The following is a 22,776-nucleotide window of genomic DNA, read 5'->3' as shown; positions in this document are numbered from 1 at the left end:
GGGGCCCAAAGGGTCCAAATTAAACTTTGTTTGATTTCATAAAAAATTGAATCATTGGGGTTCTTTGATATGCCGAATCTAACTGTGTATGTAGATTCTTAATATTTGGACCTGTTTTCAAATTGGTCTCTACATCAAGGTCCAAAGGTCCAAAATGAAACTTAGTTTGATTTTAACAAAAATTGAATTCTTGGGGTTCTTGATATGCTGAATCTAAACATGTACTTAGATTTTTGATAATGGGCCCAGATTTCAAGTTGGTCCAAATCGTGGTCCAAAATTAAACTTTGTTTGATTTTAACAACAATTGAATTCTTGGGGTTCTTAATATGCTGAATCTAAACATGTATTTAGGTTTTTGATTATAGGCCCAGTTTTCAAGTTGGTCCAAATCGGGGTCCAAAATAAAACTTTGTTTGATTTCAACAAAAATTGAATATATGGTTTTTTAGCTCACCTGGCCTAAAAGGCCATGTGAGCTTTTCTCATCACTTGGCGTCCGTCGTCGTCGTCGTCGACGTCGTCGTCGTCGTCGTTAACAATTTTTCAAACATCTTCTCCTCTGAAACTACTGAATGGATTTGAATGAAACTTAAAATGATTGTTCCTTAGATTATCCTGCACAAAGTGTGTGCTTCGATTTTTGATCCGTCAAAAAACATGGCTGCCGTTACTTAAAATAGAACATAGGGGTCAAATGCAGTTTTTGGCTTATATCTCAAAAACGGAAGCATTTAGAGCAAATCTGACATGGGGTAAAAATGTTCATTAGGTCAAGATCTATCAGCCCTGAAATTTTCAGACGAATCAAACAAACCATTGTTGGGTTGCTGCCACTTAATTGGTAATTTTAAGGAAATTTTGCAGTTTTTGGTCATTATCTTGAATATTATTATAGATGAAGATAAACTGTAAACAGCAAAAATGATCAGCAAAGTAAGATCTACAAATAGGTTAATATGACCAAAATTGTCAATTGACCCCTTAAGGGGTAAATGTCCTTTAATGACAATTTTTCACAATTTGTTCATCATATTTGCTAACTTTAAAAAATCTTCTCCTCTGAAACTACTGAATGGATTTGGATGAAACTTAGCATGATAGTTCCTTAGATTATCCTGCACAAAGTGTGTGCTTCGATTTTTGATCCGTCAAAAAACATGGCCGCCCTTACTTTAAATAGAACATAGGGGTCAAATGCAGTTTTTGGCTTATATCTCTAAAACGAAAGCATTTAGAGGAAATCTGACGTGGGGTAAAAATGTTCATTAGGTCAAGATCTATCAGCCCTGAAATTTTCAGACGAATCAAACAAACCATTGTTGGGTTGCTGCCACTTAATTGGTAATTTTAAGGAAATTTTGCAGTTTTTGGTCATTATCTTGAATATCATTATAGATAAAGATAAACTGTAAACAGCAAAAATGATCAGCAAAGTAAGATCTACAAATAGGTTAATATGACCAAAATTGTCAATTGACCCCTTAAGGGGTAAATGTCCTTTAATGACAATTTTTCACAATTTGTTCATCATATTTGCTAACTTTAAAAAATCTTCTCCTCTGAAACTACTGAATGGATTTGGATGAAACTTAGCATGATAGTTCCTTAGATTATCCTGCACAAAGTGTGTGCTTCGATTTTTGATCCGTCAAAAAACATGGCCGCCCTTACTTTAAATAGAACATAGGGGTCCAATGCAGTTTTTGGCTTATATCTCAAAAACGAAAGCATTTAGAGCAAATCTGACGTGGGGTAAAAATGTTCATTAGGTCAAGATTTATCAGCCCTGAAATTTTCAGACGAATCAAACAAACCATTGTTGGGTTGCTGCCACTTAATTGGTAATTTTAAGGAAATTTTGCAGTTTTTGGTCATTATCTTGAATATCATTATAGATAAAGATAAACTGTAAACAGCAAAATGATCAGCAAAGTAAGATCTACAAATAGGTTAATATGACCAAAATTGTCAATTGACCCCTTAAGGGGTAAATGTCCTTTAATGACAATTTTTCACAATTTGTTCATCATATTTGCTAACTTTAAAAAATCTTCTCCTCTGAAACTACTGAATGGATTTGGATGAAACTTAGCATGATAGTTCCTTAGATTATCCTGCACAAAGTGTGTGCTTCGATTTTTGATCCGTCAAAAAACATGGCCGCCCTTACTTTAAATAGAACATAGGGGTCCAATGCAGTTTTTGGCTTATATCTCAAAAACGAAAGCATTTAGAGCAAATCTGACGTGGGGTAAAAATGTTCATTAGGTCAAGATCTATCAGCCCTGAAATATTTATACGAATCAAACAAACCATTGTTGGGTTGCTGCCACTTAATTGGTAATTTTAAGGAAATTTTGCAGTTTTTGGTCATTATCTTGAATATCATTATAGATAAAGAAAAACTGTAAACAGCAAAAATGATCAGCAAAGTAAGATCTACAAATAAGTTAATTATGACCAAAATTGTCAATTGACCCCTTAAGGGGTTATTGTCCTTTAATGACAATTTTTTCACAATTTGTTCATCATATTTGCTAACTTTAAAAAATCTTCTCCTCTAAAACTACTCAACCAAATTCAACAAAACTTCAACTGAATGATCAGTAGGGTGTATAAAATAAAGTTTGTGTTTTATTTTCTATTTTGTCTAAAAACATGGCCGTCATGGCTAAAAATAGAACACAGGGTAAAATGCAGTTTTTGGCTTATATCTAAAAAAAACTCCAGCATTTAGAGCAAATAAGACTAGAAGTTAAAATATTTATTAGGTTAAGGTCTACCTGTCCTGAAATTTTCAATTTGCAATTTGCAAAAAAAATAATTTGTTGTGTTACTTCCAAAAAATAGAAAATATTCTGACCAGAAAAAAAACCATGCCCCCCTACAAGTTAAATGGTCCATGCCTAACTGTTATTAATGAAATCATTTAACTGTTTTGCTGTTATTGGAGCCTCTTGCCCCTTCTCAGCAGTGGAATAAATCCAAATCATGAATGAAGAAATTCGAAAGAATAACAATTTTATAATGTAACAATAACAATTTTATTGTTAAAATTCTTTTATTGTAACTATAATATAATAAAAATAACGTACTGCCGCTCTTCTTGTATGCATATTATATTAGAAGGAAACGTGTATACATGGTAGAACTTGTATTTCTCTCCGGCGCTCTCGGACGCGTCCGGGTTGTTTTTAGTGTGACCGACCGGAAACAGTCTTTCCGTAACTTGATGGTAAGAAATATTACTGCATTCAGCCTGTTGAAAATATTTTCCTTAATATTAGTAAATCTTAGTGTTGTTGTTCATCCAGCATTGTTGGTATTGTTTCTCCATCGATATAATATGAGGCAGGCATTACCTGTAAATGGGGACGAAGTCTGTATGAATTTTTTTTTGTAACTTAAATATTTGTTAAAAAAAGAAACGGAAATACCGTAACGTTTCCGATTTTTGTTCTGTTGTTACAGTAGGGATTTCAGTTGTGACGTTGTTTAAGTTATGACGTCATATGCAATGTAAACAAAGAAACGCTATCATCAGGTAACGTTTTTTTCATATCAAGGTTTTATTTAAATTGGTATTGCGTTCCTTCCTATTTATAATAAACTGGTAAATATATATTTTACTCAAAGATTCATACAAACAAAATCAGAAAAAGGAAGTGCATTGTAGATTTCTGCGCAGGTCCGGGATTCCAAAACATGACATAAAAAAATTGAATGATTTTGAGTTCATTAGTACAATGAAAAATTCGGGAAATTTTCCCGATTTTTTTTTTTTTTTTTGAATTTTCTACTGTTATTGGGGACTTCGTCCCCATATAAAGACTTTTTGTTTCGATTTCACCGCTAGTTCTCTTATATTCAGGAAAAATAATTAAAACATTGGAAGCACGCGTGTACGTTATTTTTTGTATATCTCTGTCAGATGTCATTTGGTTTGCATTTCCTGGACAAGACGTTCGCAAATATTATTTTATTAAGAACAATAATTGTTCTTGATAAAATAAGCGTACTCAAGCTCATGAAACAAGTGCTTAGACTATACAGTAATTGGACAAGATTGAGTTCCCACTCAAAAAATGTCCTATCATTTCAACCAAAATCGATGTTTTTTTAAAAAAATATTGCCAAGTAACTACAAGACCGATTTTTATAAAATAAACACCAAAAGATGTAAAAATGTTTCAAGTTTTATTGTTTGTTTAGTCATAATTTTAATCACTCATTTTCATTTTCTGACAAGGAGAAAACAAATGCAAATTTTTACTATTTTATTTTGGTTAGAATGCATAGCAAACTGCCACAAGATGTACTTACAAACAAAAATATATATAAAAGAAAAAATCAGATGTAAATAGACACCAAACAACGGTTTGGAAATTGGCTTATGCAGCCCCTTAGAAAAACGACTGTGGTACCATTGTTCCTATATATGTTCTTTGTCCCCTAGGCATAATAAACAAGATCAAATCTTCAATTTTTATGCCCCACCTACGATAGTAGAGGGGCATTATGTTTTCTGGTCTGTGCGTCCGTTCCTTTGTCTGTCTGTTCGTTCGTCTGTCTGTCCCGCTTCAGGTTAAAGTTTTTGGTCAAGGTAGTTTTTGGTGAAGTTGAAGTGTCCAGATATATTTTCTTTGTCCCCTGAGCATAATAAACAAGATCAAATGTTCAATCTTTATGCCCCACCTACGATAGTAGAGGGGCATTATGTTTTCTGGTCTGTGCGTCCGTCCGTCTGTTCGTTCGTCCGTCTGTCCCGCTTTAGGTTAAAGTTTTTGGTCAAGGTAGTTTTTGATGAAGTTGAAGTTCAATCAACTTGAAACTTAGTGCACATGTTCCTTATGATATGATCTTTCTTATATTAAAGCCAAATTAAACTTTTGACCACAATTTCACGGTCCACTGAACATAGAAAATGAAAGTGCATGTTTCAGGTTAAAGTTTTTGGTCAAGGTAGTTTTTGGTTAAGTTGAAGTCCAATCAACTTGAAACTAAGTACACATGTTCCCTATAATATTATCTTTCTAATTTTAAGGCCTAATTATATTTTTTTTATCCAATTCCACGGTCCATTGAACATGGAAAATGATAGTGCGAGTGGGGCATCCGTGTACTTTGGACACATTTTTGTTTTTTCACAAATACAAGCGCTATAGTGAATGATTATCCATACATAAATTGAATTGATAAGAATAAAATCACCACAATTCAAAATTTTATGCCAAAATTATATTACACAATGCACTATACATGTATGTTAGTTTTTGGATTTCTCTAGAAATAGAAATAAGAGCAATATGGAGTATATCTGTATTTTTATGCAGTTCGTGTACATTTACAAGAAATAGAAATAAGAGCAATATGCAGTATATCTGTATTTTTATGCAGTTCATGTACATTTACAATGTAGTGCATGTTTTTAAAGGCAGCTTTCCTTTAATGGTATCTAGACTCCAGCGATTTTGTTTGCTTCATGGGGGGTATAATGAGTTAAGGCAAATTATCCTACTTCTGAATGTTATATGCATTGTTTTTAATTTTTATTAATTGCAACCAAGTCTTATAAAACAAACTGTGTTATGTTTCATTTTTAAATTGTTTGATAAAGCTGCATTTTGCATTAAAAAGTTCCAAAATGTAATCAGAACACAATAACTTAGTTATTTGTAGTGTGCAACATTACAAAAATAGTAGTTCCGACTGGTCAAAATCAACTCGAGATTTCATGTGTATTAGAGTTGTTTTAGGTACAGCACTTGAAATCTAGAGTGGCTAAAAGACCTTGCCAATTGTTTGTATACATGATATAGTGATGTAAAGTTGTTGTATATAAGATATGATAGAAATCATACTGTTCACAGGAATTCGTCATTTCGTCCATTGCAAAATCTTGTTGGTTATTAGATAATCTATTTATTCTAGGTCTTTTAAAAGTTTTATAGACTGAATGAATACAATATTCAGTGTTGTACAAATTTAACCCAAAAGAAACATTTGCATTTGATATTTTTCCAAGCTCTTGTATATGCCTGATAACGATTACTAAGGCACATTAATGATCTTGTTGAAAGAATCAGAATGAACATCTGATTAAGTAAGAAACGACTTTGGCCAGAGTTTATTATGTGTAAATGTAAAAAGTAGATAATTCAGTGCCGTAAGTGTCTTCTATTTTTATATATATATATGAAACACTTCAAGTTCATAACATTAAAGGATAATCCTAAATATTTTTATTAAACTGAAACAAGAGTGCATTTCGAAAAAAATAACGTTTGCTCAAAGAAAAAATTGTAATTTATACAAAAAATATTTACCAACATGAAATACACATGTGAGTATTATTTCAGTCTGTATTAGAAGTCTTAGGTGCATGATGATTGATTACATGTACACTGTTAGTGTCAAAGTTACAGATGCTCCTAGCTTCAACAAAAACAGAGTTCATGAAAGCAATAAATAACAAATCAGTTTCTTGTCCCCACATACAACAGAGTTCCAACTTGAGGATGCCTATGTTCGAAAGTTCTCTTGTTCATTTGATGATTTTTACACATTCTTTTGTGATTTCGCAGTCATTCAAGATGCCTAGAAGAAAGAACTGGAAACGTTCCAAAGCCATCATGGGGGCTGCCAATCCAATGACGAAGACTGGTGACCAACACTCAGTAGATGACAGAGAGGAGGAGTCTGCCCTCATTTATAAAAACAGAAAAACAAATGCCCCTTGTGGGAATACTATTGAAAATGAGCCTGAGGAGTCTGTCCTCCCTAAAAACAGAAAAACTGAGCATGCCCCTTATGGGAAAACTGAGCAGATTGTACATTTCACCTCTTGTAGGAAAACTGAACAGATTGCAAATTATGCCCCTTGTGGGAAAACAAGAACTATTCTTACTGATACTAAAAGTAAAAATACTAAAGAATATGCGAATGATACACCTATGAACTACTCAGTAATAAATGCTCTTCATATTTTTGATAATGTTACGTTGACTTTTGGAAGTTTTGATCAATTTGATGGTCGTTTTTCCAATTTTACTAGAGGAAATCAATGCACGTGCAATTGTTTAATTTATTTGGCCTTTGCAACTAAGAATATAGATGACCAACAGTATAACTTAGATGATATTTTAGAAATAGGAGATCAAGTTTATCTCAAAACTGTGCAGAATCTCAAACAGGAAGGTAGATTTAGAAACATGTTATTGACTTTAAACGAAATTCCAAATGTCTTTGAAATTAGAGGACAAAAAATTATAGTGGAAAGAAAAAATGTCTTGTTTGGTACTGCTGTTCAATTTGATTCAACAAATGACTTCCTTACATTACAAGAAGCCCTTGTAGAAGCATTTGAAAAGGCTAAGGCTGCTTTAGTTATGATAGGCGCTATATGTTCTGGTGTTTATTTTGACAACGATACTTATTTTTTCTTTGACTCTCATTCACATGACAAGTCTGGTTTATATGAGCCACGAGAGTCTAAAGGCATGTCAATACTCATAGGATTCAGAGACATCCAAAGTCTGGTGAATTATATGTACTCTCACTACACAAGCATGCATATTGATTTACAGTCACAGTATGAAATTCTTCCAGTGAAGTTAATTGACATGGACAACTCATTAGTACTTCAGAGGCAGATTAATAGTTATTTTAAAGATCAAAATCGTAGAAATATAATTCAAATTTCGACCAAAGCCCTGACAGACGAATGTGATAAACGTAAGGTATATATGAAAACATACATGCAAAGAAGAAGGGAAGATCCATACATACACCAAAGAGAGCTTAATGCTAAACAAAAGGCTAGAGAAGATGATGAAGTCAGACAGAAAGAACTAGATGCCAAGCGAAAAACGAGAAGGGATGATGAAGTCAGACAGAAAGAACTAGATGCCAAGCGAAAAACGAGAAGGGATGATGAAGTCAGACAGAAAGAACTAGATGCCAAGCGAAACACGAGAAGGGATGATGAAGTCAGACAAAAAGAACTAGATGCCAAGCGAAAAACGAGAAAGGATGATGAAGTCAGACAGAAAGCAGTAGATGCCAAGCGAAAAACGAGAAGAGATGATGAAGTCAGACAGAAAGAACTAGATGCTAAGCGAAAAACGAGAAGGGATGATGAAGTCAGACAGAAAGAACTAGATGCCAAGCGAAAAACGAGAAGGGATGATGAAGTCAGACAGAAAGAACTAGATGCCAAGCGAAACACGAGAAGGGATGATGAAGTCAGACAAAAAGAACTAGATGCCAAGCGAAAAACGAGAAAGGATGATGAGGTCAGACAGAAAGCAGTAGATGCCAAGCGAAAAACGAGAAGAGATGATGAAGTCAGACAGAAAGAACTAGATGCTAAGCGAAAAACGAGAAGGGATGATGAAGTCAGACAGAAAGAACTAGATGCCAAGCGAAAAACGAGAAGGGATGATGAAGTCAGACAGAAAGAACTAGATGCCAAGCGAAAAATGAGAAGGGATGATGAAGTCAGACAGAAAGAATTAGATGCCAAGCGAAAAGCTAGAAAGGATGACCAAGTGAATGAAAAAGAAAGATTATGTAAACAAGCTTCTAGAAATAGAGATCGATCCAAGATTAGAAACTATGATAGATCAGTTAAGAGTCAAAAGAGGAAGGCAGAAGAATTTGCCTGTCATGAATCAAAATTAAAGAAACAAAAACAGCAAGGCTCTTCTCTTGAACAATGCATTGATATATTTTCTAAAAACATTATTGAAGGTCCGACTTACCTGTGCACATCATGTACTCAGACATGGTTTAGTAATTCAGTTGTTAATGCTTGTAGAATAAAGCAGACAGTTAAGGGTGATTTGAAGCAATGTTTTACTGATAGAAAATCTGTCAACAATATTGAATGGATTTGCAATACATGTTTACAATCTATAAGACAAAATAAAATACCAAGGCTTTCTGTTGCAAATAAAATGGGATTTCCAGTAAAACCAATAGAATTGAATCTGTATCCATTAGAAGAAAGGTTATTGTCATTAAGAATACCATTTATGCAAATTCGGTTGTTACCACGAGGAGGTCAACTTTCAGTCAAAGGAAATGTAGTAAATGTACCTGTCGATGTACAACCTACAATTAATTCCCTTCCTCATACTCTGGAGAAATCAGGTACAATACCAATAAAACTGAAAAAAAAACTGTCATATAACAAATGTGATTTCAGTGAGAATGTTAGGCCATTTGCTGTACTTTGTGCATTGCATTATCTTATGCAGAATAGTGACTTGTACAAAACCTCTGGTGTACAAATAGATCAAAACTGGATAAGAGAAATCACTGCTGTACAAAACAATGATGAAAGTGAAGTAGCCAATAATACCAGCAATGAAGATGAAGAAACAAGCACAGGTGATAAATTTGATGAAATCAATGAGGAGGAACTCCATGCAGGAAATACTGACACGCTTTTAGACGAAGTGTTCGATGAGACCAGTGACACAGGCAGTTCTCAGTATGTTTTTGCTCCTGGTGAAGGGCAGAGACCATTGAGTTTGTACAATGACACAGATGCTGAGTATTTAGCATTCCCAAGTATATTTTGTGGACAACGCAGACCAGATAGCAAAGAAAGATTAGTTTCTGTGCATTATTCAGATATTGTAAAGTGGGAACTGAGATCTGTAGACAGAAGAGTTGCACAGTCAGTACCAAATTTGTTTTTCAAATTAAAGAAAATACAAATGAAACATATAAATGATAGAGTAAATCTTGCCTTACGTAGATGCAAATCAGAAGGGAAAAAATGGACAGTAAGAGACTTTTTGAACCCTTCAACTGTGAATGATATAGTAAAGTTAGATGAAGGATATTACATTTTCAGATCACTTAGAAACTCTCCTGTTTACCTTGAGAAGAGAAAGAAAGATGTATTTGCAATGATCAGACAGTTAGGTTTACCGACATGGTTTGGTTCCTTTTCTTCAGCAGATACAAATTGGAAGGATTTACTTAGAATTCTTGGAAAGTTGAATGATGGTAAATATTATTCTGATGATGAATTGGATCAAATGGACTGGAATACAAAGTCCAGACTAGTACAGAAAGATCCTGTCACATGCTCTAGGTTTTTTGATTATCGTGTCCAACAATTCATCAAGACAGTTTTACAGAGTGATCATGACCCTATTGGGAAAGTGATTGATTATTTCTATCGTGTTGAATTTCAACAAAGAGGGTCACCCCACATTCACATGTTGATATGGATTGAAAATGCTCCAATTTATGAACAGGATTCAAATGAAGACCTCGTTCAGTTTATTGACAAATATGTAAGTTGTTCATTATCATCTGCTCCATCTGATTTGGTTAGTTTACAAGTTCACAAACATTCAAAGACTTGCAGAACTAAAGGTCGGCCAATATGTCGCTTTGGGTTTCCTTTGCCACCTTTGGATGAGACAGTAATTTTAGAACCATTAGATGAAGATATTGATAAATACAAGGCAATTTATAAAGAAGTCCAAACCAAGGTCGATTCACTTTATACAATGGATAATGTTGAAGATATTACTTTTGATGAGCTTCTTAACAATGTATTACAGTTAAGTCGAGAGGATTATATTAAAGCAATCAGAAGCAATCTATCTAGTGCAAAAGTGTTCCTTAAAAGAAAGCCAAGTGAAGTTCGTGTAAATCCATACATGAAAGCATTATTACCGGCATGGAAAGCAAATCATGATTTGCAGTTTGTCCTAGATCCATATGCATGTGCTGTATACATTGTTTCATATATAAGCAAGTCTCAAAAGGGAATGAGTGGATTGCTAGACCAAGCTGCAAAGGAAGCTAGAGAAGGAAATTTGGACCTCAAGCGACAAGTTAGGCACATTGGAAATTATTTTACAAATTCAGTCGAAACCTGTGCTCAAGAAGCTGTGTATTTATTGCTACAAATGCCTCTGACAAAAGCTACCAGACATGTAGTATTCATAAACACTTCTCCACCTGACAAGAGAACTTTCTTGCTAAAACAAACATCAGAGCTTGAAAAATTATCCCCTGATTCTACTGATGTAGAGTCAAACAATGACATCAAACGTTATTCAAAAAGACCAGCACTTCTACAAAACTGGTGTCTTGCAGACTACATATCTCAACTTGAAGTGAAATTTCCTGCTTCAGATGACGAACAAAACAAAAGTGAGTCAGAGAATGAGTCTGAAACTGAAGATGAGCTAGAAATGTCAAATGAGAATCATAAAAAAATAAAAATTACTCTTAAAAATGGCATAATCATTCGACAAAGAAAATCACAAAAAGTGATTAGGTATGTCCGATACAATAGAAAAACAGATCCGAAAATTTTTACAGGGAACGATTGCTACTGTTCTATCCTTGGAGAAATGAACAATCTGATCTAAAGGGAACAAACGAAACGTATGAAAGTATGTACAATTCTGTTCGAAGAATAGTAGAGAGTAAAGCCAAACAGTATGAACATAATGTTGAAAAACTTGACAAAGCCATTGAGGAAGCAGAGAATGATTGCCATCAATATGATGAAATAGCTCCTGGAACTCAGCAAGTAGAGCTTGAAGATGTTGAAGAAGGGTCAACAGAGGCAGATCAGTATGTACATTTCAACCCAGATAGACCAACAGAACATAGACATTATGATATTTCAGAAGAAGTTGGTGTAGCAGCTAGAATAATAGATGTAAAAAGTCATGCCAATCGCATTGAAGATGATGACTATTACAAGCTCATACGGTCTTTAAATAATAAACAAAGAGAATTTTTCCTTCATGTACTCACATGGATTAAAAGAAAATGTGACCCATTGTATCTGTTCTTGACAGGTGGTGCAGGTGTAGGAAAATCTGTAGTAGTCAAAGCTCTATTTCAAGCACTGCATAGACATTTGTGTTCCACCGAAGGTGAAGATCCTGATGATATAAGAATTCTGTTATGTGCTCCAACGGGAAAAGCAGCCTATAATATTAATGGTTTGACCATACATAATGCTTTTCAAATACAGCCCAATAAAGGATTAAATCAATCTCTGTCATGTGATGTTCTAAATACTCTAAGAATGAAATATAGAAATTTATCAGTTGTAATGATTGACGAAATCTCAATGGTTGGAAACAAAATGTTCTCCCTTTTGGATGCTAGATTAAAGAAAATCAAAGGCAGCAACCAGATATTTGGAGGTGTAAGTGTGATTGCAATTGGAGACTTCTTTCAACTGAAGCCAGTATTTGATGGTTGGATTTTTCAAGATCTTAACAAAGGCATATCTGCTCTTTCTCCTAATTTGTGGAAGGAGTTATTTAAGGTTCATGAACTTACACAGATAATGAGACAAAAAGATGATATAGAGTTTGCAGAGTTGTTGAATAGGTTGAGACTTAATAATCTCAATGACAATGATTTTGCTATTCTTGATACAAGGACTGTCCGGATTGAAGATCAATCATACAATAAAAACAGTACACACTTATTTGTACAAAATGATCTTGTTGATAAATTTAACAACAAGTTTATAACAAATTTGACATCTGAGAAAGTAAGTGTAAAAGCTGTAGACACCGTAGTTGGAGACTTTTCCCCTCCTATTAAAGCAAAATTGATCAGTTCTTTACCTGGAAAGCAGTCTGACACAGCCAATTTAGCCAAAGAAGTGGAGCTAGCTATTGGAATGAAATATGATCTAACAGCTAACATTGAAGTAACAGATGGTCTCACCAATGGTTCATCTTGTCAGGTGAAATTATTTGAGTACAAGACGAAATCGCAAAGACCAAGTATAGTATGGGTCAAATTTAATGATGAGAAAATTGGAACAAATACAAGAAAAAAGTATAGCCACTTGTACAGTCAAAATATTGACAAAAGATGGACACCAGTTTTTGATATTAAGAGATCATTTAGTTATAGATACAAAAATTTTGAACGAATCCAGATGCCTCTTCGACCTGCTGCTGGAAAAACAATCCACAAGTCACAAGGTGATACTTTAAAAGAAGTAGTTGTGAGTCTTGATTCTAAATGCAAAGGGAAGATTCCTCATATTCATTATGTTGCTTTAAGCAGAGTAACAACTTTATCAGGATTGCAAATACTTAACTTGAATCGAAAAAATATTGCTGTGTCTGACTGTGTCAAGGATGAAGTTGAGAGATTGAAATCTGAGGCGGTCCTTTCATTGTGTTTCAAACCACTGTATTCTTTGCCAAGTGAAAATTTCAAGGTGGTTTTTAACAATTCGAGATCTATGCATTTGCATCACGAAGACATTAGAGCAGATCCCAGCATTATGGATGCTGATGTCATTGGTATCGCAGAATCAAGGTTAATTCCTTCAGATTGCAACGAAAATTACTTATTTCCTGGATTTCAAACACCTATTCGAGTTGATCAAAATCAAAAACATCCAAATACTAGACCTCCACATGGACTTGTTGTATTCTTGAAAAATGGCTGTTTACTTCAAAGACAATTGCCTTATTCAACACCTACATTAGAATTTCTACTAGTGGAAATAATTGTGCCTAACAAAGGACTCTTCCAAGTAGTGTTTGTCTACAGAGCATCAGAATGTTCCCTTAAAGATTTGAAGACAGCTTTCCTCTATGATCTTGCTCCTACTTTGGATTTACAACACTCAAATTTAATTATAATGGGAGATTTTAACTTTGATTTGCTATCTGGACATGATAATTTCCTGAACTTTATGTTGGACACATTTATGTGCTCCCAAATTCTTACTAAGCCTACCAGATTATACACAACATTATTAGATCATATTTTCCTAAATATTGATAAAATTTTTCATTATGAGACAGATATTCTTGATGCCTATTGGTCCGACCATCAGATTATTTATGTTACAGTTCAGTTACATTAAACATATTAAAGTAAGAAGTGTAAAACCCACCACATTTTTTTGGACATTTAAGTTTGTTCAATAGAACAACCTTAAATGTCCAAAGAGGGGTTATTTTTGCTCATGGGTTCCCCTCACCATCTTATAAAGGTTGCATGGGGTCACAGACAAATTTTGTTCATGTGAATTTCACACAAATTCATGTGAAATTCACATGAAATGATTGTGAAATTCACGTGAAAAAATTCATGTGAATTTCACATCAAAACAAATTCATGTAAATGATATTCATGTGAAACTCAAATGAAATGAGTTCACACGAATTTCATGTATAAGCTCAATTCATCACATGAATTTCAAGTGAAAATTAAATTCACATAAAATTCACGTGAACAAAATTTGCCTGTGTAATTGTGGAAGGAACTGACAATACAGTTAAAAGAGTATGAATGGTAAGGGGCATAATTGGCCTCTGAAAACCAAGATTATTATATTTTGTTAAACATGTTTATATCAAATATTATATATCACACAAAGAAATAATCCACATTTCAAAATTTTGCTACATCTGGAGCCAAAAGGACCATTACCATTAATACTGCTTTCAAACATACTTAAGTTTTATAAGAAAATGTGACAAAAAATCTAAATAATTTATTGTGAAGGCTGGAAAAATTGGGTACATGTATAAAGGGGATGAGAATCTAGGATATATTTTTTGGTCCATTAGAATAAATGTTGAATAATTTTTATTGAAACATTTTGAAATGTTTTAAGAACAATAATTGAGGTATCATTTGTGTTTTATTTTTAAATTCTTTGATATTTGTAGTTGATTGATCAATTTGTAGCATATAGTGATGGCTGTGATATAATCTTGATAATTTAATAGTACAAGTATCAGATAAGATGAATGATCTTCATGTTGTTAAAATAATTGTAGAAAAATAAATCACTTCACGATATACATGTTTTAATACAGTTAAAAGTATTTAGTATATAAGCAGTTATAAAACAGGTTTAAATGTTAGCAATAACCTTTTTTTTTTTAAAGCAAGCAAATTTTTTAAAAACATTTATATTATAAGAAATAGCTCGAAGAAAAGTTCTGGTATAATGTAATGTCAGGGTCTATGCTAGGATAACAGGTGTCCTGTGCCATGCACGAATAACAAACAAGAATGTGGTGGCATAAAAACCTGATACATATGCAGGAGATCAGTCTCCCAATACAGACACTAGACTCGCATATGCGACAGTGTCGCAGGGCCAGACAAAACAAAAAAGTCATCTATGGTCATATAATAAACTTTATGGATCTGATTTAAATGATAGTTTGTTATTTGTTTCTATAATTTTTCATGAGTATATATTGTTGTTTAAGAACTCTTTTTTATAACTGCTTATGTACTAAACACTTTCAACTGTATTTTTGATTCAATTTATATGTTGATGTGTAGAGAATATTGTAAGCAATATATATTGCACTGTTATAAAATCTAACAAGGACATTTACTATAATGATTGACTAGTATGCATGAAGCATGGACTAATTCAACAGTTGAGTGAGATGTAAAAGGCTGACATTGTATATATATATATATATATATATATAGACTTTCTGAGAAGAGAATGTTTTATAAATGTATCTCCATAGAAGCATGACACATTCTATCTCCATAAAGGAAATAAATGCATTGTTATTTATTGTGAAATCAACTAGATATGTATATAAATAAAACGTAAAAAGCAAAATAGTGTGATTTTTTTCTCTTAATAAATGATTAGTTAAAAAAATTGTCTTGATCATTTTTGTCGAGCCTGCAACTTTTGTTGCAGTTAGCTTGATATAGGGATAGTGATCCGGCGGCAGAATTGAATAACTATATTTGGTACGTGCGTTCCTTGCAAGGTCCTTATGCCTGTCGGACAGTTTTCACTTGACCTCGACATCATTTCATGGATCAGTGAACAACGTTAAATTTTCGTGGTCAAGTCCATATCTCAGATACTATAAGCAATAAGTCTAGTAGATTTGGTGTATAGAAGAACTGTAAAGTGTACATGTCCAACTGGCAGGTGTCATCTGACCTTGACCTCATTTTCATGGTTCAGTGGTTATAGTTAAGTTTTTGTGTTTTGTCTGTTTTTCTTATACTATATGCAATAGGTCTACTAAAATTAGTGTATAGAATGATTGTAAGGTGTACATGTCTAGCTGACAGGTGTCATCTAACCTTGACCTCATTTTCATAATTCAGTGGTCAAAGTTAACTTTTTTAGTTTTGGTCTATTTTTTTAATACTTTATGCATTAGGTCAACTATATTTGGTGTATGAAAATATTTTATGATCTATATGTCAGTTACGCAGGTTTTATTTGAACTTGACCTCATTTTCACAGTCCATTGCTAAGTTTTAAGTGTTTGTGTTTTGGTCTCATTTTCTTTATTTATAAACAGTAAGTCATATATATTTGTAATATTGAAGAATTGTTAGCTGTACATGTTTGCCTGGCATGGTTCAATATGTTCAATAAGGCATTGTTTACCAGGTGAGCGATTCAGGCTCTTGAGAGCCTCTTGTTTTTATATATGCTGAATCTAAACATGTATTTAGATTTTTGATATTTGGGCCCGGTTATCAAATTGGTCCACATTGAGGTCATTGGTCCACATTGAGGTCAAAAGGGTCCAAAATTGAACTTTATTTGATTTCATCAAAAATTGAATTCTTGGGGTTCTTTGATATTCTGAATCTAACCATGTATTTAGATTTTGGATATTGGACCATAATAGGTAAATGTCCAATTTAAAATTTATAAGTTTTTAAGTTTAGGTTCTTAGACCACATTCATTCTGTATCAGAAACCTATGTTGTGTCAACTATTTAATCACAATCCAAATTCAGAGCTGTATCAAGCTTGAATGTTGTGTCCATACTTGCCCCAACTGTTCAGGGTTCGAACTCAGCGGTCGTATAAAGCTGTGCCCTGCAAGCATCTGGTTTTTATTTACACTGTGGTAAGTTTATCAGATATATGATGGCATGATCAATAATGACATAAAAGGTATGATTACATTTGTGTATTATATCACATAAATGTTTTGGCTTAACTTAATGTAATGAACAACATAGACTATGTTATAAATATATCACATGTTATTTGATTAACCTAGAGAATTGTATTTTAGATAAATACAACAGCGAGATCCTGCTTCATTTAATCCTGCATTATGGATTCTATGTCATTCTTGTATTCATATCTAAACCAGAGAATAATGTAGTCACAGGTCTCCACGAACCAGTAGGAGCTTGTCAGGAAACCGTACCAGTCTATACAGCATTTGGTCATGTAAGTTTGAAATCTTTAACTATTATGTTACCTTGAAAAGGGGATGATATATTATTATTCTACTTGTTGAATATATATTATTCTTCTCACTTTTTAGCTCACCTGGCCTAAAGGGCCAAGTGAGCTTTTCTCATCACTTGGCATCCATCGTTGTCGTCTTTGTTAACTTTTACAAAAATCTTCTCCTCTGAAACTACTGGGCCAAATTTAACCAAACTTAGCCACAATCATCATTGGTTTATTTAGTTTATAAAGTGTGTCTGGTGACCCGGCCAACCACCGAAGATGGCCACCATTGCTAAAAATAGAACATAGGGGTAAAATGTAGATTTTGGCTTATAACTCTGAAACCAAAGCATTGAGAGCAAATCTGACGTGGGTAAAACTGTTTATCAGGTCTAGATGTATCTACCTTGAAATTTTCAGATGAATCAGACAACCAATTGTTGGGTTGCTGCCCCTGAATTAGTAATTTTAAGGAAATTTTGCCGTTTTTGGTTATTATCTTGACTACTATTATAGATGGAGACAAACTGTAAACAGCAATAATGTTCAGCAAAGTAAGATCTAATAATAAGTAAACATGACAATCACCAAAACACAATTTTGTCATGAATCCATCTGTGTCCTTTGTTAAATATGCACATAGACCAAGGTGAGCGACACAGAGCCTCTAGTTGTCTGAATTTATGTTTTATGCCTCATATTAATTTTTAAGATATGCTATTGTAATTATAATTTGGCTGCAATTGTTCTTCTTAAAATAAGCACTGTATTTCAAAAGTAATCTTGTCACAATTCTGAGACAGACTTATTGAAAACTTAGTACATAAATTTAAATGAATAAATTCAATATTTGAATATTCTAATCAAAGAAAAATGAGTAGAACAGTTGAAAAAAAAACAGAATTTTATATGCCCCACTTAGGGGCATTATGGTTTTTGGTCTGTTCATCTGTCTGACCCGCTTCAGGTTAAAGTTTTGGTCATGGTAGTTTTTGATGAAGTTGAAGTCCAAACAACTTGAAACTTAGTACACATGTTCTTTCTGATATGAACTTTCTAATTAATGCCAAATTAGAGTTTTGACCATAATTTCACTGTCCACTGAACATAGAAAATGGTAGCGCAACCAGGGCTTTATGTTTTTTTGCCTATTGATATTGTGAGAGCAGTCTTCATGATTACCCATGATAATAATAAATAACCTTTATTTAGAGTCTGCATATTATACAACCAAGGACATCAAAATAAGCTCTAATGCCATGGCCAGTAAAAAGGTTGTCAGCTGAATGAATTTTCCTGCAAAAAGGCTTCGTAAATCATAGGAGTTTGAAGAAATTGTATCTAAGACTAATTTTTGGGCTTGTCCGTTAAAAAGATCTATTTGAGAAGACTGTGAAATGGCACACTAACTTGGAATATATGTCTAATATTTATTTTTTGTATTTCAGGTGTTGGCAAAGAATAAATATCTATGTTTGGACCACTATGACGAAGCCATTTTTGACTTCCACTGTGTGAAGAATTTACCAAAGCCTGGCACAGATTATTATACAATTTGTGGAACAAAATTTCCTAACCATGCTGAATATATTGCAGTTATTTGTGGTGTTTGTACATTTGGATTTTATTGGTTTTTCCAGATTATGACACAATCATACAGCCTTCCTAGAACAACACAAAAGAAAGTCAAACAGAATTAACTTGTTTACTATAATATTCCAATGAATATGTTATGGTCAATATTCCAAAACCCATTTTATCTTCCTGTTTAACATAGCTGCTTCATTAATGTACCAGTCATTATATTGTAAGGTGTTGGGTGTTTTTGTCTGTCTGTAGACAATTTGTAGATTGTCAGCTATAACTTTTATTCAAGTCAACCATTTTTCACAAAAGCTAAAGTATTGATTCTTGAGATGCTAGTCACACTTTTTTTTAAAGGTGAATAGGGTAAAACATATTATCTTTGCAAATATTAATGAAGTATATATTTTACCTCAAATACAGTCAAACCTGATTAAACCGGACCCTGAATAAACCGGTTTCCTGTCCATTCCGGCCGAAAATGAAAGTCACATATTTTTCCATTCAAAGTTTTTGTTAAAATACCCTTTGTAAACCGGACCCTGTGTATTCCGAATTCCGGTCTAATTATGAAGTCCCAATACTCTTAATTACATTAATTATTACCTGTCAAAACCGGTTTGTCTAATTAATTTCAATGATCGATATGCAATCAAAACATATTTGTTTATACAATATGGCTTTTCGTGATAATCAATTAGTCAGGTGTCAAACTGTGAACCTACAATCGTACAGTAGTGAGCGTATTATTTATTAAAACATTATAAACGTGTCAATTAAACGAAAAGAAACACCGAATATATCTCGGATTGAACTTACGTTTTAACTTGGATAAACAAATTAAAATTGCGGAGTACGAAATTCACATCGTGATTTTGAAATCCTGGGTTCCCTGTTGTGAACCCCTAAACAAATGACCTTGATAATGAAAAACACCTGGATGACAACAATCAATGGATATTGTACACTGTACGACAACCTTTCGAAAGTGATGAAATTACGTTTGATAATATTCTGGCTTTTTAATCGGCCATTCCAACATTTCAAATTATTGATCATGGGAGTAAATCGAAACTCTCGTCTTACAATCCAAATAACGCGAACATTATGATGCAAATGCAAACAATGAAAAACGAAGTGAAAGTATTTTAATTTATCAAATATAATTTACAATCAGAGAGAACTTTTACATGCAAAATGTCGGACATCACAAGTCATAAACTTCCGGTCAAAACGGAAACCTGAATAAACCGGCTCACTGTCCAAACCGGCCCCTTTTCATAATCCCGTAGCCGGCCGGTTTATACAGGTTTTACTGTAGTTTGTCTGTTGATTTTTTTTATTAGCAAAATCATGTAAGATGTATTTTAGCTCTTTTTTTTTTTAGAAAAATTGTCTTTGAGAGCCTTACTACCAGAAGTTGTAGTGCTATCAAAATTCACCTGGCTTAGTGTTCTTTTTCTGGAATATTTTGTAATAGTTAGTGTAGTTTTTTAGGAAATAAAACATTTACTTAAAAACCAAAAACTTTTGTTGAAAATGTTTGTTGATTAGATATAATTATGTATACTTCAATGTTGTATTCTTTTAAGTTGGGGCATATTTGGTGTAGATATAAATAATAGTGCTGAATTAATATAATGTTTGAACACTGGTGGAAAACATTTTTTTCTTTGATAGAAGTTATCCTGCCATAAATCTATGAGATTATTAATTCAAATATATGAGTTTTGTTAAATTTATTTGTTTAAAAATTGTAAATGTGTATAAAAAGGGGTATGGGATAAATGCCATTGAGACATCGTGCACAGCTCTGAATGTCTACATCGTAAGGTCTGAGGTGGAGAGTTGTCTCATTGGCAATCATACCACATATTCTTATTTTTATATGAAATTACTGTGCTCATTCAGTAGGCTTTGGCATATCACAGTAGGAATTTAACTCAGTGAGTGAACAACTAATGAAAGGGTCAACCTCTGGGCGATTACTTTCTTTGCTGTGATTTTGATAAAATCATGTGTTCAAAGTAACTTACAAAGAACTTTCTTGAAAATTCATTACATGCAAGCTGAAATGCAAGGAAAACAGTAAGTCTCTTTTGTGAAATGCACACTGATTAATGCAAAATGCTTCAGCAAATTTCATCACTTTTTGCAAAAGTAGTTGTTAAAATTCAAAAAAGAAAAAAGAAAATCAGATTTATATTAAGAACAGTTAAATTCAAACATGTACATTGAAACAGTGGAACTTGTGGTGAACCTTTTAAGATATGCTTGTACATACATGTATGATAATTTCATTAAAGATCTATGTTGTTGTTTGAAATATAAAATATATAGTGTGTTGTTGTAGTTATAGTTTTGAGTTTCTTGCTATTGATGTTAATTGCAAAAAAGGTTCACCTTTCTTTTTTCCGATTATAACCAATCATTATTTATCCTCAAAAACTGTATTGAAAATTTGTATTGCATGGTGCATGGAAATATAGACAAACATGTTTTCTGCTCTTTTTCTCTGTTTTCTGGTCGGGTTGTTGTCTCTTTGACACATTTCTATTCTCAATTTTGTTAAATGGGATAAAGTCGCTGCCTAAAAAAAGTATGTTAATGTGACAGAATTTTAAGTTTAACAACCTTTTATACTTTGTTTATTAAAGTCTTAGCTCATTAAGGACACCATTATATCATCAGTATTAAGGAGAAGTAAAATAAGTGTGGTGAGATAATGGTACATTCCATGCTTGATTGAAACAAAACTGTAAATTTTGATATGTATGTACATGTTTTCTAATGATTAAATATGGGATCTAGTTGTTGTTTACATAATCATATCTTGTTGATGATACAGTATAAATAAATAAATGCTGAATTTGGATATTGAATATAATTTTTATGTTAACCAATAGTTTAATGGGAAAAGTTGGATATTGTCAATTCATTTAAACTCTCTAATTGGAAAGTTGGATATACCGGTAGTCTGATTCATTTGGATTTTCTGATGTGAAAATTGGATATTGTCTTTTCATTTGGACCCACTAATGGGAAAGTTGAATATCCTCTTTTCATTTGGACCATCTAATGTGTAAGTTTGATATCATCTATTCATTTGGACCCTCTATTGGGAAAGTTTGATATCATCTATTCATTTGGACCCTCTAATGGGAACTTTGGATATTGTCTATTCATTTTGACCCTCTAATGGGAAAATTGGATATCGTCTATTCATTTGGACCGTCTGATGGGAAAGTTGGATATTGCCTATTCATTTGGACTCTCTGATGGAAAATTGGATATCATCTATTCATTTTGACTCTCTAATGGGAAAGTTGGATATCGTCTATTCATTTAGAACCCTCTTATGGGAAAGTTGATATTGTCTATTCATTTGGACCCTCTGATGGGAAAGTCGGATATTGTCTATTCATTTTGACTCTCTAATGGGAAAATTGCATATTATCTATTCATTTTGGACTCTTTAATGGGAAAGTTGGATATTGTCTATTCATTTGGAACCCTCTAATGGGAAAATTAGATATCGCCTACTCATTTGGACTCTTATAATTGGAAAATTGAATATACCGGTAGTCTATTTATTTGGAACCCTCTAATGGGAAAATTGGATATTGTCTACTCATTTGGACTCTTATAATGGGAAAGTTGGATATCGTCTATTCATTTGGAACCCTCTAATGGGAAAATTGGATATCGTCTACTCTTTTGGACTCTCTAACGGGAAAATTGAATATTGCATATTCATTTGAACTCTCTGATGGGAAAATTGGATATCATCTATTCATTTTGACTCTAATGGGAAAGTTGGATATTGTCTATTCAATTTGAACCCTCTTATGGGAAAGTTGATATTGTCTATTCAATTTGAACCCTCTTATGGGAAAGTTGATATTGTCTATTCATTTGGACTCTCTAATGGGAAAATTAGATATTGCCTTCTCATT

At 33.1% G+C, this 22,776-nt stretch overlaps 2 protein-coding genes across 2 annotated transcripts in view; both read left to right on the top strand.

Moving 5' to 3' along the window:
* Positions 1 to 19,223, top strand: part of LOC143045918 (uncharacterized) — a 28,231-nt gene extending 9,008 nt beyond the window's left edge. Inside the window, exons 7-8 of the mRNA XM_076218763.1 lie at positions 17,070 to 17,230; positions 18,685 to 19,223. Coding sequence (XP_076074878.1) covers positions 17,070 to 17,230; positions 18,685 to 18,936 — 413 coding nt within the window. The 3' untranslated portion in view covers positions 18,937 to 19,223. The remainder of the gene's footprint in view (positions 1 to 17,069; positions 17,231 to 18,684) is intronic.
* LOC143046443 (uncharacterized) lies at positions 6,315 to 14,827 on the top strand. The gene is made up of 5 exons (XM_076219605.1): positions 6,315 to 11,314; positions 11,455 to 11,681; positions 11,847 to 11,993; positions 12,612 to 12,794; positions 14,769 to 14,827. The coding sequence occupies exons 1-5, from the start codon at positions 6,429 to 6,431 to the stop codon at positions 14,825 to 14,827; spliced, it is 5,502 nt and encodes a 1,833-aa protein (XP_076075720.1). The 5' UTR covers positions 6,315 to 6,428.
* Positions 19,224 to 22,776: the final 3,553 nt, after the last annotated feature.

This window comes from Mytilus galloprovincialis, chromosome 9 (assembly GCF_965363235.1).
Source record: "Mytilus galloprovincialis chromosome 9, xbMytGall1.hap1.1, whole genome shotgun sequence".
NCBI lineage: Eukaryota > Metazoa > Mollusca > Bivalvia > Mytilida > Mytilidae > Mytilus > Mytilus galloprovincialis.
This window is presented reverse-complemented; position numbering and strand designations above follow the sequence as displayed.